Here is a 20,613-nt window from a genome sequence, read left to right on the forward strand (position 1 = left end):
TTCAGATATATTGCAATAAGAAAGTCTGTATATGGATGATACGAACAAAATTAACTTTATTTTTGCAACTTATTTTTCAATGGAAATTTTTCGAACGTAAAATAAATAAGTGTACAGAAGTTAAAATCCAGAAAGTGACAAGAATGGAAAGATTTAAAATTATAAAATTAAAAACTTCATAATGTACAGAATTTAAAATATAACAAAAATATTGTTGTACTCGAGTGCAAATAAAATTATATCATTTGATACGAATTTTGCTCCAGCAAGAGCTCGCTGAACGGCGGAGTAGTATAGGCTATTTTGCAGCTGCAAAAAAAAAAAAAAAAAAAAAAAAAAAGAGAGAAATAAGCACGATAAACAGAATGAGATCAACAAATTTTCGAGACCTTACTAGTAACTTCAATGACACATTCTACAATAAAAAGGAAGAAAAATAATACGAAAAGACACAAAGCATGTCATGTCATAAAAGGATGAAAAATTAAATCAAGTTAAGAATTTATCTCTTTATATCAGGTTTTAACGAAAGTTTTCCGCCACCGTAAATATCATGCATACAGCTTTAGGTACTAATGATGTATCACACGACACTGTGAAGGTTTGATACCCAAATTTCAAAATAAGGAATAGGACATTGAAGACGCAGAACTCTCTGGCCAGCCTACTGATGTTGATGAAGCCCGCCTGCGAGAACTTGTGGAAGAAGATTAATATGCAACCAACTCGAGAGCTTGCTAAGGAGCTAAATATTAGTGCAATGGTCATTAGTCACGCTATGCATCAAATAAACTTGACGTACAAGTTCAATCGCTGGGTGCCGTATGAGCTGATAAGGACAGACGCGTTCGGACATACACTAATCTGTTCGAATATCAACGCAAGAGTAAAATTCCGGACCGGATTGTCACTTGTTATGAAAAATGGAATCACTTCAACAACAAGCTCCGAAAAGGGGATTGGTCTGCGCCCGGTGAACTCGTCGGGAATGCATCAAAGCACAATTTGACTAACAAAAAGATCATGTTTTGGATCTGATCGGTCTGATGGGTATCTGATGCCGTGGTATTATCTACAAGGGTATCTAGAAAAAAGTAAAACCCTGGACAGTAAGGTGTACAACCAGATGCTAGTCCGTGTTGATACTGCTATCAAGGAAAAACGTGGAATTGTGTTCCGGCGCAAAAAGGTAATGTTCCATCAAGATAATGCCAGACCACATGCGTCCGCTTTCACCGGCTGGAATCTGTAAGGACTCGAAAGGGACTTTTTTACACAACCAAAACCACGTAACTCCGACATCACTCCTTCGGAGGTTTACCTTTTTCACACCTGCAGCTATATCTTGCTGGTGCTGTCTTCTATTCTGCACAGGACGTCCGAAATGAGGTTCATTTGTTTTTGGTTTTGCGGCCACCAAGTTTCTGGGCGAAAGCTTTGAAATACTACCAAGACGTTGGCAGAAAAATCACAGATTCGGCTGGTGATTACTGCTCGCACTAAAGAAACTGCTTTCATGTTTTTTTTTCTAACTTTATTAAGAACTTTTTTGGCCGTAAACTTTCGTTACAACAGAGTTTAGAGTTTAAGTTATTAACTAATATAGACGGATAAATATATATGTATATAGGTGAGCTAAGAGCATAAAATACATTCCTACTGAAGGAAATTAATTCAGTAACTTAGATTTCTGGATGATATTTTAGAAACAAAACAGGATTTGTGGTTTGCAGGCCAGCAATATTATGCAGTAGGTAATTTATCAGTTTCTTTGCTTCGAACACAAGTTTCGTGTTCCTCGATGAAGCATTTTAAAGCTTATTTGAATTAAGTATTGAAGTCGAACTGAAGAGGAATGCTATTAAGTCTCTTTTTTTATCTCAATAAATTCTTTAAACACAGATTTTCGTGTCTTGTTAGCAAAAGAAAAAGCATATCGAAAACTGAACTTATGATAAATATTAAACTAGCTGAGAGTAGGAAATGAATAAGGATTAAATTTTTATGATTGATTCCAGCAGAATATTTTATTAGAGCTGGAATCATTTTTAACCACTTAATAATTTGAGAGAAGAAGCCTCTATCCTTTTCAATAGCTAAGGAACAGGTGACTTAGAGATGCAAAGCCTGAATGAATGGAAAACCAAAATGTGGAAATGAATTCTCTTTTATTTTGTAAAACGACAGAATTTGCCATGCGGTGGAAGATAAACTAAGGAAAATTTCCGATACACTGTAGTATCAAGACTAGAACTCTTCTATACGATTAAAATGCCAAGAAAATGGAAAGACCTGTAATAATTGAAGTTCAAAACTAAACTAGATTGTAGTATCTATAGTATTTATAACTAAGAGAACTTGAAATATATTATCTCTATTAGTGTCATACATAGCGACATGACGAATGCAAAAAAGAAAGTTTAATTTTTTAAGTCTTTTTTATTTAATACATGAAAGTATTCGAATGTATAGAACCTTAAGTTACAAGACGTATTTTCCTCCATTCTGTTAAGCAGATCAATATTTAAACTGAAACTTTTTTCTTCCCTAAGTAGCATTTGTTCTTTTCTTCCTTAATTTTATTTTTCTAATTTCCTTCCCTATAGAGGACGTGATTGTAGTTATAGTAAGTTCTGTCTCTTTACAAATAATTCAATTAACAAATAGTTGTGTCCTGACATTTAAATAGTTTAGTCACAAAGACGAAATTATTTGAAAAATATTAATAAATGAAATAACTGAAATAAAAGTATTGTTTTCTTTTAATTCATCCTTATATATATTAATGAGCCTTCGTAATATCAGTATCCGAATAAAAATTATTTTAAAACTTCCGAAATCTCTCTTTATTATGAAAATGCCAATGATTAAAAATTACCTATGATTTAAAACCATGTACCTCCTCATCAGAATTACATAAAAGCGAGCAGAAATAGGAAAATTGCATAAGTAGTAAACTTGATGCTCAATAGAGGAGCCACATGGCTCGAGAAAGTTTAGGGATAGCGAGAATTTATAAAACTTAAGAATACATAAATTTTTTGTTTTTACATAAATGTTTTAGATTTTTAATCTTTCTTTTTTGGATTTTTTATATAAATACGATACAACACAAAAGCATAAAGCGGAGAGGAAAAATTTTACATCTCTTTACTTTGAACAGATCTGACTGAACCCTTCATAAAACTCCCCTTCGCCAATAACATCGTCGTGATCCTCCTCCTAGCTAATATCCTGCTCAGTTTAGTATAACACTGCTAATTGAACACTTTATGAAAAATTCACCTGTTTTTCCTATGAATAAGGATTTGGCACTCAATTTCTATTTATTCGAAAGGCTTGACTAAATCAGAAGACCACCTCCAAACATCGACTGGATTGAACTGTTCATTAGATTGATTAATTCAGCCTATACACTGGTTTTCAATTTGGACAGAATTTTTTAAACAAAAATTTTACCTCTTACATCGGCTTATATAGGGATCGGTTTATATTCTGATTTGTAAGTGTGACTTCATTTACTTTCTTTTCTAATCAAGTCCCTTGAATACAACATATAATTTTATATGGTTTCTGACCTTCACATTTTCCATTTTTGACAGCATATCCTTTATCACAGGTACAGGATTTGATTACGCCGTCGAAAGTACACTTTCCGTGGTCACCACAGCTGCATTCTAAAAAATTGTTTAAATCACAGTTAATACTTCTAATTTAATTTGAACACAGATTTCACAATTTTAGAGTATAAAATAAAGTGACTGTAAATTATCACCTTTACATTTTCCTTGCATTACGGAATATCCTTCCGCACATCCGCATTTTTTATCTCCCTTTTCATCAAACTCACAGCTTGTTGAATTCGTTCCACAGTCGCATACTGAAAAGAAAGTGAAAAATTAACTCCGAAATCTTTAGATTCTGGTTAATTTTACTTTACTACTCCGATAGAGCATTAACTCCGAAATCTTTAGATTAACTCCGAAATTAACTCCGAAATCTTTAGATTCTGGTTAATTTTACTTTACTACTCCGATAGAGCAACTGGTCCACTTCGGGATGCTGCTTATCAGCCTGTTTAAACCCTGCCAGTGATTCTAATGTCGTTGTCAAGTCCGAAGACATGTCTCCTCAGAGTGGTATTTATGAGAAAGGGCGGCGAACATTCAGTAGAAGGAGTGAAGTCAGCCAAGTGGCAGAAAGCATTCTGCTTTGATTGTTCAACTGTTAAGCTAACGGGGAGTGCGATTGCTGTAATTTTGTTTTAAAAATAGAGATGTGTTCTTCGGGGCTACAAAATTTAATACTATTACAACATACTGATGTGTTCATTTGAAAATAGCTACATAGATGTAAACGCGTACACAAACAATATAATAATGTCAAATATATGATACAATTCCTTAGATGTTCTATTTATCTGCTGAAAAAAAACTTTAGGCTAATTTTTATCTGATGTTGACACACTGGGCTCAATTCTTTAACTTTAGATTGCCATTTCCAAGATGTCATCTTAATTCCATTTTGAACATCAACATCTTTACCATGCTCAATGAAACATTTCTCATACTAAACATTTATTGCTCATTTCGCAAAAAGAATAGTACAGTAAAGAGCAAAACATAGTATAATAATTTTAGCGAAATTTTTTAACAGAAATAAAGCACTGTTTCATTTTTTTATTTCTTTTGTATTATGAAATTGCTTGGAAATGACGTTCAGCAATAATACTAATAAACATTTAGGTGATTTTTTTTAACTTGGAACAAATTCAAGAATTTATTAATCTCATCAATGATAAATTCTTCAACAAAGCGATTAGCTATAACCCGGTTAATTTGGCTAATATCTTAAGTTACGAAATATTTGATATTAAGTTACGAATAAAGATAAACTTCTTCGCCCATTCGCCGCTCTCTTTTTACAGTCTACCTAAACCGACCAAGGAGAGCCCAGCTTACTCACTCAGTAGTTTGTAAGCTCAGCACGTTTCGGATTCTACAAACCTCTTCATGTGTTCCAGCCAGCTTTTCCCACCTCTCTGTCCTTCTGCAGCTGCCCCAGACATGGCTTGCTAATCACCGAAGTTCAAGGCTTCACTTCTCTAATTCTATTACAAGTCTATCTCAATTGGAAAAGCTTCATTTTTGGACTTTTACATACGTCAGAACCCTAAGGGGACTCATTCAGGAATCTGGAAAGAGCAGTAGTAATGCATCTCCCGCTGCATGCCAGAATAACCAACAATCACAATTCATCAATGGCCTAATTGCCGTGATATAAACTAGCCTCTTTTTCCTGAGGTCTAAGCTAGAATAATTACCCAATATAGGGATGAGACTATTTACAACAGTGAAAATTTTTCTTCTGACCTCTGTTATATGATCTCCCCATTTTAATCTTTCATTTAGCATTACTGCTAAATATTTCGCCTTACTAACTCTAGGAATCTCTTCAGAAAATAAGAAGAGCTTGCTGTTAATAGTCAACTGTGTATTTTTCCTCCTTATCAATAATAATTGCGACTTGCTGGCATTAATAGCAATTCTCCAAGTATTACACAACTTTTCTACCACTGGTAGAAGCTCCTGTAATTTCTTGATTGCATGGTGTGCGTTTGCGGACTTTACGGCTAATGCCGTATCGTCCGCATAGCACCCAAGAAAGTAATTTCTGTCAATGTGAGCCTTAGGGAAGTCATGAACATAAAATAAATACAGGACGGGCCCTAAAATGGACCCCTGTGGAACGCCTGCATTCATGGTGCGTAAACTGGAGATGTCCTTTCCAATAGCCACAGTAAATTTCCTATTAGTGATGAAAGACGTAATTGGCTGAATCACTTCTCTATCCATAGGGAGATTTATAAGTTTATAAATAAGCCCCTCATGCCAGACGCGGTCGAATACCTTCGCCACGTCTAGCATGAGTAAGGCGACATTTTGTTTCTTGTGAAGCGCATCCCCACAAAACTCGACGAGCCGAACCAGCTGCTTCGTTGTTGAAAGCTTTCTCCGGAAACCAAATTGTTCCGGAGGCAGTAATTCAATATAGTGTTTCAATCTGCTGTAGATTAATCTCTCAAAGACCTTTCCTAGTCCCGGAAGCAAGCTAATGGGCATGTACCCATCTGGCATAGTGTTATCCTTGCCGGGCTTAGGCAATAAAATAACTTTTGCGATTTTCCATTTTGTGGGAAAATAGCATTGACTAAGACACGTATTGATAATACTCGTGAATTTTGTCACAACATTGCAGGGCAGATTTCTAAGTGCGTGATTATTAATACCGTCTATGCTAGGGGCCTTTTTGACTTTAAGCTTCTTTGTGATTTCTTTGATCTCACTGGGGGTAGCAGTGGCCATGTACCTCTTAGCAGTGTGGGCATAAAGCCAATCCCTAACAAAGTAAAAAAAAATCAATTGATCTTTTTTTTTAATTCCTAAACGCACATGAAAAATCTGGTAATTATAGTTCACTAGGTTTCAATACATGAAATATATGCAGTTGAATTTACATAACTTATAAAACATATCATCAAAATTTGATTAACAAACCTTGTTTTGAACGATAGAATTTTCACAATTCTTGTGCGATGAGAATTTCGTTTAGGAATAATTTTTTTATGGTTCAGAAAACGGCGTGAAATAAAATTCTACATTAGATTTGCTGTAAAATCTGTGAAATATTAAAATAATTTAAATATTTTACAGAGTTTTTACTTACTCTGGCATCCTCCAAACATCTGCGCATATCCATCTTCGCAACTGCATCGTTTCTCCCCATTGAAACTGCTAAAATAGCAAAGTTTTGAATTTGGACCGCAGACGCATTCTGAAAGATAAGCAAATGAGAAATGTATTTCAAAACAAATTTTAAACCGAGAGGGATGAAATTTCTAATTTCTTATTTTATTTCAATACAGATAAATTTTAACAGCTTCACATAAAGTATACTGGTAAAAGGAGAGGCGCTCAGATATATAATGTTATTTTGTATCTGTACCTTGATATATGTATAGAAAATGCTATGTAAGTTTCGTGGTTTTCCTCGTATATTGCATAACTACGAGCCAGATTGTCCTGTACGAAGACATGTAGCCCTAATTTTTCATAATTAAATGCATCCTATCCAACCTAATAAAAAGTCCTGAAGGAAGTGATCCGTTGAAGGAAACGAACGTTTCGTGGTTTTCCTCGTATATTGCATAACTACAAGCCAGATTGTCCTGCACAAAGACATGTAGCCCTAATTTTTCATAATTAAATGCATCCTATCCAACCTAATAAAAAGTCCTGAAGGAAGTTATCCGTTGAAGGAAACGAACGTTTCGTGGTTTTCCTTGTATATTGCATAACTACAAGCCAGATTGTCCTGCACAAAGACATGTAGCCCTAATTTTTCATAATTAAATGCATCCTATCCAACCTAATAAAAAGTCCTGAAGGAAGTGATCCGTTGAAGGAAACGAACGTTTCGTGGTTTTCCTCGTATATTGCATAACTACAAGCCAGATTGTCCTGCACAAAGACATGTAGCCCTAAGTTTTCATAATTAAATGCATCCTATCCAACCTAATAAAAAGTCCTGAAGGAAGTGATCCGTTGAAGGAAACGAACGTTTCGTGGTTTTCCTCGTATATAACTACAAGCCAGATTGTCCTGCACAAAGACATGTAGCCCTAATTTTTCATAATTAAATGCATCCTATCCAACCTAATAAAAAGTCCTGAAGGAAGTGATCCGTTGAAGGAAACGAACGTTTCGTGGTTTTCCTCGTATATTGCATAACTACGAGCCAGATTGTCCTGTACAAAGACATGTAGCCCGAATTTTTCATAATTAAATGCATCCTATCCAACCTAATAAAAAGTCCTGAAGAAAGTGATCCGTTGAAGGAAACGAACGTTTCGTGGTTTTCCTCCTATATTGCATAACTACGCGCCAGATTGTCCTGTACAAAGACATGCAGCCCTAAGTTTTCATAATTAAATGCATCCTATACAACCTAATAAAAAGTCCTGAAGGAAGTGATCCGTTGAAGGAAACGAACGTTTCGTGGTTTTCCTCGTATGTTGCATAACTACGAGCCAGATTGTCCTGTACAAAGACATGTAGCCCTAATTTTTCATAATTAAATGCATCCTATCCAACCTAATAAAAGTCCTGAAGGAAGTGATCCGTTGAAGGAAACGAAAAGTACAAAATCTATTGGACTCACAGGTAGGATAATACGAAAAGAGAAAGAGATCATAATAGAAATAACAGGAATGGAAGATATAAATCTCCAATGTTATTATTATCTCTAATAAAGGACTTATATAACCATAGAGTATTTCCATAAAACAAGCCCTAACTCTTATTTTTACGATAGTATGTAATTCTCTCTGTGGCATTAGGAAGTAATTTACGTATCTCTGTGGCATTAAGATGTAATTTGAAAATGGAATGCCTCCAGAGCTGAATCCGCTATTATGAATGCTATTTAAGAAGTCCCGCGAAACGGGGACAGTGGTTAGCGTTGTTGACTGTCTCATCGAAGGAACTGGGCTCGCATCCTGGAAGGCATGTGTGGTAAGTTTCGTTTCCGTTGGTTGTGGTGGCAAAAGTATATGTCACATGTTGTGAAGAAGATGAATATAGTGGCAACTTACCCAGGACAAGATCCAGGCCCGCCGTGACGAGAGAGTGACAAACACGTGAAAACAGATTTAATTCTTTATTGAATACTACCAATGTTGAAGAGATATTCCTTTTTTTTAATCCATTGTGTCACATGGTGATATGAGACCTTCTCACCCAGAGAGATAAGTAGACCACCGCTTCCACGAAGCCCTTCGAAGGTGTGGTATATTGCAGCTCAATCACATGCAGGTGCTCCTCATAGGGATCAAATCGGTTTCCAGGCGAAAAAGCCAAGCCCGGGAAGGAAGAGATCAGCTAAAATTTTGTAACTACAGCATCAGAAAGAAAGAAAACTCGCTTTCTTCATATACACAGGGAGACCAAGAAAGTTTGCACAATAAATTCCAAAAGTTTGCATTTCACCCCACTATTACCGTTTTTTTCCACGCACCACCTCCATCTCGGCCCTTCACAATCTCCTCATCCTGAGGTGGGCCTTTTATAAAGGCTTTTATAATATTTATATATATTACCGCCTTTTATAAAGTTCCACAGTTATACTCACACTTAAGTTTTGCAGCTAGTGAAAAAAATTCAGTGTCAGAAGGCCAAACAATCGCAAAATACTTTCAGCTACACAGGCAAACAGAAGTGAATTGGCTAATTGTCTGATGCAGTACTTTCCTCCGCTTACAACAGTTGTCTGAGGAAATCTGTTCGTCAGCTTACAACACAAGTTGGTGAGAAAAAGAAACTGTCACCAATGGAATCTGATGCAAACATCTAAATATTGCCATAACGTTGTAAATAATTAATTCATTGTGAAATCGTCACAGCGTGGATGTTTATAAATGTATAATGCCTTTTCGGCATGGAGTTACTCTAAATATGCAGCGGGCCGAAAGTTCTCTCAAGAGCTTGTGGAAGGGGAAGAGGGATGGAAGACCCTCGGAACTGTCCCCCTGGGGGTTCTCTCCTTCGAAATTGAATGCGGCACTGAGGAAAGTCGTACTGTCACATGCATGGTGCCCAAGGCTGTTTGTTGCCTAAGCAGACGCAATCTTGACTCCTTGCCATGATGAATTTCGTGGGTTTGCCCTGATGTCAGATAAGCGAGATTAGTCACAAGAACAGCAACATTTTAGAAGTTTCTCATGTAGTGGTGCCATTTATATGTATTTCGAAAGAAGAGATATCATATCAAATGATAATGTAATCTTGAACTACACACAGTTGCTTTGCTTTACAAAACTCTTCATCGGTGGACATGGCCAGATTCCGGAACACTTTCCGTTCTATCTCGATCTTTTGTCTGATGTTTATTTCCTCTCTGAAGAGGTGTGCACTTTAGCCATTGCGGAGATGACAGCCCTTCACCATGGAGGAAATTTAATCATTTGCAAAGGGAATTTAAGGAATTAACTCGGCCAATTAAGAGCTCTTGAGTAAGGAATACAAGACTTGCCCTGACTGTTTCTTGCACAGTAGGAAAAATTGCACTGATAGAAGCCATGACATTTGCGCCCTTTCCGCAGACTTAAACTGGAGTTGTTTTACAAATTGAAACATGCATCTACATTTTCTGTCGTAGTACTTGCAGACAAGATAACACATACATAAGTACAAAACTGAATATTAAAGTGAAAAACTAGCATGATACTAAGTACAGAAACACAGAAAGCTGATCCCTAATATCTGCATACATAACACTTAAAAAACGCATACGTAATACATGAAAACTAAAACTGGTGAACATAATATATAAAACTGATCATTAAATAACGCTATGTAGTCTAAGTCCTAGCCAAGTACGAACTGACCCTCATAGTACATACAGAGAAGTAATAAACACAGACTTGAGTACGTTAAAGTGAACATAAACAGAAAAGTACAGCACCATACTCACTAAAACTGATATCTGATTCCAAACACTTGAATACATAATGCTGATACATATTTACAAAGAAAAACCTTACCTAAATTAGTTCCATAGTTACTTTTATCACCTTAGAACAGGCACATAATTTATAAAAAACGTAATTAAGCACTTATTGCTGATCACTAGGAAGAGATTCAAACATACAGCTCATCACATAAATACAGATATCTCTTCCCTAAAACATTTATTAAAATTAAGAAGGCAAAAATGCCATAGCAAGAATAATATCATTCACAAACTTAAGTTGAGGTGATAACATAAGTTGAACTTGCCCTTCTTGAACCTACTTATCACAAACTTGTAATTTAATTATACAATTAGTAAGTGTAGGAAAAACTCATTGCAGGTGAAGATTTTTCTGGCTCAATATGGTCTCGCGAGTCCTAGACCTGTACATTAATTGCAAAAGTATAAGCAGTATAAGCAGTATTAATTGCAAAAGTATAAGTATTTAAAAAATATAAGCAGTTGTTGCCATAGTCCTAACTATCTAAGTTAGTCTTGGGCTGAGAGGTTCGAGGTGTGTTCCCCGCATACTTAACAGATTGATTTAGTGTGATTTGTACATTTTATGATCCACAGCCCTAAGCGCTTGATTATTTCTGTTTGGGGACACTTATCGTTGTATTAGAGAATACTTTCTATGACAATGGCTGATTACCGCTTGTAGCTTTTTATTTGCTGTTTTGTTTGTTGTCATATTTGCCGCCCATTGTGGCCAGTAAGCTTGACTTGGCTTTCTTATATAGTATTGTGCCGTGTTAGGGCAGTGGAAGACGTAGCGGTCTGGATCCCCCACCTCTCCACATTGACATCTTTCTGTGTCACTCAGGTTGAATCTATGCAGATGGGTGAGGAAAGGGCCATGACCTATATAAAACTGTGTCTGACTGCCACTATTGCAGTTTAACGTTGTTTTTAGGAAGAACATATATGTTCTCCCTCCTGTATCCGCTGTTTCCCATCTGGCTTGCCATCTGTCTATCAGTTGTTTTAGAGTGATCTTTTTGAGATGAGACCTAGCTAATTTATTTGGCACTTCTGTGCTTGAGACCTCCTTTGCCGCTTCTTTTGCCAGGGTATCCGCTTCCTCATTGTCTTTAATGCCCATGTGAGGCATGGCCTTTCTGAAGGCAGAAGACTGAGGAGGATTTTTTTAAGTTCTTGGGCATACTGACTTCTGCTTTTGTAACCTTTGATTGCGTCAAGGCTAGAGGCAGAATCACTGTAAATAGTAATTTGGGTAAGTCTGTTCATCTTCACATAATTAATAGCTGCTTTCAGTACTGCCAGTTCAGCTTTGAATACTGAGTTACTACAGTAAAATCTTCTTTTTTATTTATACACAACTGTATTACCTTTTAAAACGCAGAAGGCACTGCCAGTACCCGTCTCACTTTTCGAGCCTTCTATAAATAAACCTGTGTGATTTTCTTTTGGTGTCACATAGTGGCCTAGAATACACATTTTATATGTTTTTCAGCCGGATGTCCTTGCGCCACTGGCTTGTGTTTTTCAAGGTGGTGTTGTTAACATAGAACTCCTTCCTCACCTAGCCTTAACACTCTTACCATTAATGACTCCCTTTCCTTTAGCAGGTCTAGCGGAGGAATTCCTACCAGAACCTGCAGAGCTGTCGTTGAAGTAGTTCTGTAGCCCTTGCAGATGAGCAAGAGCTGTAGCCTTTGCATGGACAGGAGTAAAATCTACGCATGCTTATGTTGAGTGTATTTCCCCAGATCGCTGCGCCGTAGAGAACAATTTTTTCTGTAATTGCCTGATACCACCTCTTAAGCACCCATGGTGGTGCTCCCCACTGCAGTCCTGTTGTGCGTAATATTGTGTTTGTGAGTGCGATGCGTCTTTTCCTGAGTACTTTTAAAAGGTGGGGAATCCAAGAGAGATTATTATTGAGGATAAAGTTTAGGTATTTTATGTTTAGATAGCATTTTACTCAGCGGCCGTTGAGTCTAATGGTAGAATTTCTTTTCATTACTCTTTTTCGCCCTACAAATAGCATGGTAGTTTTTTCTACTGAGAACGAAAGTTTATGGCTTTGTGCCCACTCTAAAAACCTATTTAGTGCATTTTGTGTAATTTTCTCGATATTCTTTCTTCCCGAAGTTATTAGAAGGAAATCATCCGCAAAAGCTTGCAGATGTACCCCGCTCTCTATCTCAAAAATTTGGAACGCTGAATTAGCTACTAGGTTCCATAGGGCTGGCCTTGGACAGGAACACTGTGGACAGCCTCTCTCCAGTTTATGCTGGATTATTCCATCGTTTGTTGTTATTTGAACTTGTCTTTCTTCAAGGTAGCTCCTTATCAACTTTAAGATCTAAATAGGGCAGTTGATTGAATCTAATGCTTTTGTTACATCAGGCCACTAAACATTATCGAAGGCTCCCTTTATGTCAACAGATATTACTATTGAGTGATTGTCTTCCTCTCTGTTCTTTTTCAGCAATTTGAGGAGGTCCGCTACTGCCTGTTCCGTAGATATTCCCTCACGGAAGCCATACTATTTCTTGTTAATTATTGAACTTTTATTCAGGAAATAATTGAGCCTCAATAGAATGATCTTTTCTAGGACTTTGCTAATTGCGGGAAGAAGACTTACCGGGCGGTAGGAGGTCGAATCCGAGGGATCTTTGCCCTTTTTGTGAAACAGAGCGATCTCTGCGAGCTTCATATCTTTCGGAAAGTGTCCTACTTTCCAGCATGCTTTGCAGACTGAGTGGATCAGCTCTGGGAACTCATTATGCAATGCCTTGAGTATTATACTGTCTAGGTCATACGGCCCCAGTGCCGTTTTCCTTGCCAAACCATTTATGATTAAGTCTACCTCCTCTATTGTTGGTGGGAGATAGTCTCCATTTTTGGAAGACCAGCATTTTTTCTGAAATTGCGTCCTTATTAATGTATGTATTTCTGAGTCATTGGCGGGATCATAAAAGAATGTTTCTTGTATCTGGTGCGTCAGAGGCCACATTCGCAGTCATTTGAGTCGGTCTAAAGACCTTATTTGTGGCGATTTTTTGTATTTTCCCAAACATTTCTGGTATTCTACTACAGTGTTCCTGACAGGAGTCGTATTTGGCCTTTATTATCTGTAGTTTGTATTGCGCAAGTGCCTTCTTGTACGTCTGCATTTTTGTGCTCTTTGTATGGGATCTATTTCTGACTGTGCCAGTCTTCTGAGCGCCCGAACTCTGATTCTGTTTGCCGTTAGTTTGTCATTCCACCAAGAAATTCTTTCTTCTGGCTCGGTGTTTTTTTCTTATACGCTTGTTTTGCTGCACTTGTTAGAGTTCCAATTAAATGCCTGTAGGCATCATCCAGTCCGTCTATAGTGTTGCTTGCTTGGAAGTTGAAAATCAATTGATCTACATAAGGACGAAGCAAATTCAGGAACTTCTGATATCCTCCATAAGCTGTCTTGAACCTCTGCTTCAGAGTATAAGTTAACTGAGTGTCTATTAGATAGCTTATTATTCTGTGGTCGCTCAGAGAAGGAATGTCCATAGCATGCCATTCTGACATTTGATTTGCTAATTGTGAAGAAACCATGGTTAAATCTGGCCAACCTTCCGGCCTTATAGTGCGAAAGGTGGGCGGTGATTCTGACGTGCTTTATGATGCTTAATCTGTTTGTCATTGCAAATTCCAAAACCTTTTTGCCTCTTACGTTTTCCACTCGCGCCCTTCCATAAGGGACTTGAAGTACTGAAGTCACCTGCTAATAAGATTTGGTTGTTCGCTTTTTCTGACGACAATGCTGATTTCTATTAGCAGAGGATCTAATTCCTCACTTGGTGAAAAGTACACATTAGTAATTTGAAGGTGTCGGGTAGTTGTCTCTAGCTTAAGGGTAACTGAGTGTTGCGTCTGAGATGTAAGGAGGGGAGATAGCGGACCATTATAGATTATGACAGCCTGTTGAGAGGTTGACTGGAACGTCTTGCTTGTAGGTGAAGTTCCTAGCAGATGACTATGTGCTAAGTACGGCTCTTGTATGAGGGCGATATCCGCATTTTCCTTTGTCATAACGTCCATGAAGTTTAGAGTTGCAGATCTAGCTCTCAGCAGGTTGGCTTGGAGAAACCTAAGTCCGGTGAGACTTGTTGATGGAATTGGTTACTGCCTACATCCGTTGTTGCTGTGTTTTGCTGCCTCGTTGCAGTTCCTGTCGGTATACGGGACATTTTGAAGAACTTTCCGGATGACTTACGTCAAAGTCTGCTATTATGCATATTGGAGTGAACACAATTCGCACTTTTTTCCTCTTCTGCCTTACATTCTTCTGTTAAATGACCTTTTTCGCACTTAGTACAGGCTGGTGAGAATCTGCAATTTTTACTTTAGGTGGCCAAAGGATTGGTAGTTGTAGCAGCGGGTTATTTTTACAAATTCCCTAAACGGACACGAAGTAAATCCAATATAAACCCGCTTGTGGTCGAGAAGCCTGTCTTTGAATTCTGCTGTCCCTTCCACTATCCAATTACAGCTAATTTCGTTCTAGATCTCGGGCCTTTCGAGAAGGTAACTGGCGACCGCGTTTCTGGCTAAAGATCTTCAAATGTTGCTTTTATTTCGTCTGCCGTTATGTCCCGGAGTACCTCAAATACTATGAGAGAGCTCCTAAACGGACGGGGAATCCTTAGTTCTAAGTGCTCTGTCAGCACGCTGGACCATTCAGTTGCTTTTTTAAGTTTGTGCAAGTGTGTGGCCTCTTTGCTCCTAATCAAGAGTTCTTTATATCTCGTGGCCCTTACTTTCTGCATGTTGATGCCAATCTTATGAGTTTTGATGTTGTTGAAAACTTGAGTTTTCACATTGTCTGATGTGCGCTCTGAATCTTTACCCTTGATAAGTAAAACGTGCTCAGAAGGCTTTTGCTAGGGAATGGCTGTTGCTTGTGTGGAAGCGGCCTTCTTTTCTGAATCTTACCGGCCACAGTTGCGTAACTCCGGCGATCTTGTTGTCCAGAAGAAATGGTCTTCTTGTATCTCCGGGACTTTAAAACTGTGCTCTCTTGCTTGAGAGAAGGGACTGGTACTAAGTTGTCATTCTAGTTGAAGTATTTGTCCCTCTTGTCGTGCAACTAAGATTTCCTGATTAAAAGCTATACCCAGGATTTCTGTGGAAAATTTCCAAGCCAGTTCCGTCTGTTGTCCACAGATCCCGCGCATTTACATGAGATGATTTATGTCACAAAAATATAAAAGACCTATAAAAGTGTGAATTTCAATTAGAATTGTGTGACAAGCGTCTCTCTTTCTTTGAAAGCTGTCAGAAATAGATGCAATATAAATATTTGTATAACTGACGACTTTCAGCAACATTTGTTCACTTAGTAAAAGTTCCTACGATTCATTTGGAGTCTGCACATATTTTGCCTTAGCGATGTTTCCAGGCAATTTAGTTATAATATTTTGAGGAGGAGTTCTAATATCAGCTTTAGGCTTTTCTTCTGACCATTGCTTTTTTTTTTTTTTTTTGTCTTTTTCAATAAAGCAATAAATGTCATCCTCATTTTCGTTTTCAGAATGCATCTCGATTTCTGAATCAGAATCATGAGAACTAAAACATTCATTATAACTTTCATCATTAGTTTCTTCAATGGAGTCTTCAACAGTTGATACATCTTCTAATCATTTTTTCAAACGTAACATTTCCTCCTTATAGGATAAATTACGCGACATGTTTGCAGCTTTCTGGGCTACCACAAATGAGCTATGTCACAGCAATGCGAATAGGCGCGCTGAGACTGAAAGACCCGATCCGATCAAAGCAAAACTTAGAATCAAATTTCCGGAGGAAAACCTTGGAAACATAGAGAGGATGGCCTTGGAGGGGACTTACACTGAACCACAATCGCTTAGGAAAAATAGGGGTATTTTTCAGAAAGGTTTCTTTAATCGGGCGGGTCTATAGCACCCAGCTTGCGCGATCGCGGGTTGAAGAAATTAGTTTTGTAAAAATACGAAAATTTAACATTTTACATGCTCCTCGGGTAACATTTACCTTTACATTCAGAAACCTCATTTCCTCGGGTAACATTTATATTCAAGAAAATTTTGTACTCGTTTTAAAAAATAAAAAACAAACAATTATTAAAAAACAATAAATTAATCACGAAAATTGATATTAAAACCGGGAATCATATTCCATGGCCTCACGCAAATTGAAGAGTGAAATGTTTGCATGTGTACCAAATGTCTCTTTTAGAAGTTTCTAATGTTAACAGATTACGTGACAAGTATTTTTATGAAAATTAATTATTGCCAAAAAGAAAGATCAGTAAATATATATATATATATATAGTTTAAAATCCAGATTTTATTCAGAGAATCCTATGTAATTCGTGTTCTATAAAACACTTCAGTACATGGTCAACTCGTAAAATTATTTGCATTAATTAGAAAATTAAAAATATTTGTATTTTAATGAATTTTTTTACGCTTACCAGATTACGATTGTAAAGCAATAAAATGAGTGAGAATGAGAAGGTGAGTGGGAATGAGATAAAATGAATGAGAATGAGAAGGTGAGTGAGAATGAGATAAAATGAATGAGAATTAATAAGAATATTAATAATGTACTTTTAGACTGCAATAAGTATTGAAATCGAATAAATATAATTGACCACTATGTTAGTTATAACCGTAATTCTACGCTCTTATTGCTTTCCAGTAATTTCGAGAAGCAGAAAATACTAGAAAGACAGGGGCGTAGCTAGAGTTCCCAGCGCTCGGGGACAATTGAAGAATTTGCGCCCCTTCCTGTATGCCAAGAGTGGAAAACATTTCATTAAAAAATTTTTTTGCATCAATTTGGCGCCCCTTGGATGCTGCGCCCGGGAACAGATGTCCCCCCTTGCCCCACCCTAGCTACGCCACTGTAGAAAGATCTCGGCAGCCGGTGAAAATTATAAAATGCCAGAGAGACAGCGCCTGAGTTCAGTTGTTTAGTTATTGTTGTAGCAAGGGAAAATTTATTAATTACTCGAGTGAAAATTCTTTCGGCATACCAAATGCAATGAAATTGAAAATAATAACAATGTTAAATAATAGAATATCATTGAATGCTATTTAAAAGGAAAAAAAAATAACCTGGAATGATATATTTATCAACCAGCCCCTCTGTGCAAACTGGAAATTGCGTGAGATATCACAGATTTAGAAATTATCTCGGCCAGTTTTTGTGGTACAGGTGTCAAAATTCTGAGTTTTATGTTTTATAAAGAAATGCAAAATTTTCTTAAACATAAGCACATGGCCAGAACGAATGCATAAAAAGATAGTGTTTTGCACAGACACTACACTATAATAAGTTCGCGAACAAGGACTGCATTATATCACACTTTTATTTTCATTAATTTACATCGGTCATGGCCACTCGAAGCCACGACTTCTCTCCCACGCTCTTAGCTCACAATCTCATGTCACACGTCGGTTTGTTTCGAAAGAACAACTGTTTGGAACAATTTTTCTGCTTTGTCACAACAGCCAATCACCACAGCTCGCTTTGGGGTTAACACAGGGGAAACTGGTTCTCCATTACAAACAAGCTAACAGCATTCGGCGCTGATAGCTGATTGGTTGAAAACGAACAACCTGCAACTTTTTTCGAAAGGAAGGAAAAAGTCGCACGTTTTTCTTTCAATAGTAAACCAGGCAGAAAAATTGTCCGAAACAGTTGTTCGTGTGAAACAAACGCCGTGTGATATGGGCCTAAGAGCTCAAGGCGCATGCGTAGATGCTGGTAATGAGATGCGCGCGCAGGCGCAATAGTTAGATTTCGTGTTTTATACAAATCTACATTTTTTAATTAAAAAATACTGTTTCATGCGTAGGGGTTCGTAATAGATTGAATGCCAAAATCCGATAATAGGTTAATAAAATTTATTTTTATCAAAAGGAATATTTCAGAACTCTGGAATTTTCCAGAGAAATATTTGTACTAGTGTTCACAGTATCCCACAGTATAATCAGTAGTTACACTTAAAACTACTAGCAACATTCAAGCGACTAAACACAGGGCAACGCAAAGTGCATCTAAAGAGAGGGCTAACTCCGATTTATCGCACTTCACACAGAACTACATCTCGCAGCAACAATAACTAAGCAACTGAACACAGACGCTTTCTCTCCGGCATTTTATAGTTTTCAACCGGCTGCTGAGATCTTTCTAGTACTTTCTGCTTCTCGAAATTACTGGAAAACAATAAGAGTGTAGAATTATGGTTACAGCTAACATAGTGGTCAATTACATGTTCTCAATTTCAATACTTATTACGATGATACAGGGACCGGACTAAAATGTCGCCGAATGGTCGCCAAATTTTGCTGCTTTTGGCCATCTCCCGCCAAGTTACCGAGACACACATTAAATGCCCTTGTCCCTGTGTTCTTACTCGTGTGACATTGCTTTATCTTAAAATTTGTCTCGCGCTATATTACACAGAAATTTATAACAATTTAAATTAGAATTCTACTAAAATTACCTATCTAAATACAAAATTCATAGCAATATGAAAGCATGAATCTTGAAAATTTATAACAATTTAAATTAGAATTCTACTAAAATTACCTATCTAAATACAAAATTCATAGCAATATGAAAGCATGAATCTTGAAAATTTATAACAATTTAAATTAGAATTCTACTAAAATTACCTATCTAAATACAAAATTCATAGCAATATGAAAGCATGAATCTTGAAAATTTATAACAATTTAAATTAGAATTCTACTAAAATTACCTATCTAAATACAAAATTCATAGCAATATGAAAGCATGAATCTTGAAAATTTATAACAATTTAAATTAGAATTCTACTAAAATTATCTATCTAAATACAAAATTCATAGCAATGTGAAAGCATGAATGTTGAAAAATTATAACAATTTAAATTAGAATTCTACTAAAATTACCTATCTAAATACAAAATTCATAGCAATATGAAAGCCTGAATCTTGAAAATTTATAACAATTTAAATTAGAATTCTACTAAAATTACCTATCTAAATACAAAATTCATAGCAATATGAAAGCATGAATCTTGAAAATTTATAACAATTTAAATTAGAATTCTACTAAAGTTACCTATCTAAATACAAAATTCATAGCAATATGAAAGCATGAATCTTGAAAATTTATAACAATTTAAATTAGAATTCTACTAAAATTATCTATCTAAATACAAAATTCATAGCAATATGAAAGCATGAATCTTGAAAATTTATAACAATTTAAATTAGAATTCTACTAAAATTACCTATCTAAATACAAAATTCATAGCAATATGAAAGCATGAATCTTGAAAATTTATAACAATTTAAATTAGAATTCTACTAAAATTACCTATCTAAATACAAAATTCATAGCAATATGAAAGCATGAATCTTGAAAATTTATAACAATTTAAATTAGAATTCTACTAAAATTACCTATCTAAATACAAAATTCATAGCAATATGAAAGCATGAATCTTGAAAATTTATAACAATTTAAATTAGAATTCTACTAAAATTACCTATCTAAATACAAAATTCATAGCAATATGAAAGCATGAATCTTGAAAATTTATAACAATTTAAATTAGAATTCTACTAAAATTACCTATCTAAATACAAAATTCATAGCAATATGAAAGCATGAATCTTGAAAATTTATAACAATTTAAATTAGAATTCTACTAAAATTACCTATCTAAATACAAAATTCATAGCAATATGAAAGCATGAATCTTGAAAATTTATAACAATTTAAATTAGAATTCTACTAAAATTATCTATCTAAATACAAAATTCATAGCAATATGAAAGCATGAATCTTGAAAATTTATAACAATTTAAATTAGAATTCTACTAAAATTACCTATCTAAATACAAAATTCATAGCAATATGAAAGCATGAATCTTGAAAATTTATAACAATTTAAATTAGAATTCTACTAAAATTATCTATCTAAATACAAAATTCATAGCAATGTGAAAGCATGAATCTTGAAAATTTATAACAATTTAAATTAGAATTCTACTA

At 36.0% G+C, this 20,613-nt stretch overlaps 1 protein-coding gene across 2 annotated transcripts in view; it reads right to left on the reverse strand.

Moving 5' to 3' along the window:
• LOC118204158 (uncharacterized) overlaps positions 1–20,613 on the reverse strand; it is a 115,745-nt gene that overhangs the window by 80,891 nt on the left and 14,241 nt on the right. For both annotated transcript variants that reach the window (XM_085827285.1, XM_085827286.1), the window contains 3 exons: positions 6,727–6,834; positions 3,776–3,880; positions 3,579–3,677 (listed from right to left, as the gene is read on the reverse strand). In XM_085827285.1, the coding sequence (XP_085683411.1) occupies positions 3,579–3,677; positions 3,776–3,880; positions 6,727–6,834 (312 nt within the window). The remainder of the gene's footprint in view (positions 1–3,578; positions 3,678–3,775; positions 3,881–6,726; positions 6,835–20,613) is intronic.

This window comes from Stegodyphus dumicola, chromosome 11, assembly GCF_044657685.1.
Source record: "Stegodyphus dumicola isolate Sdum_Otavi_A_Nest chromosome 11, ASM4465768v1".
NCBI classification, from domain to species: Eukaryota; Metazoa; Arthropoda; class Arachnida; order Araneae; family Eresidae; genus Stegodyphus; species Stegodyphus dumicola.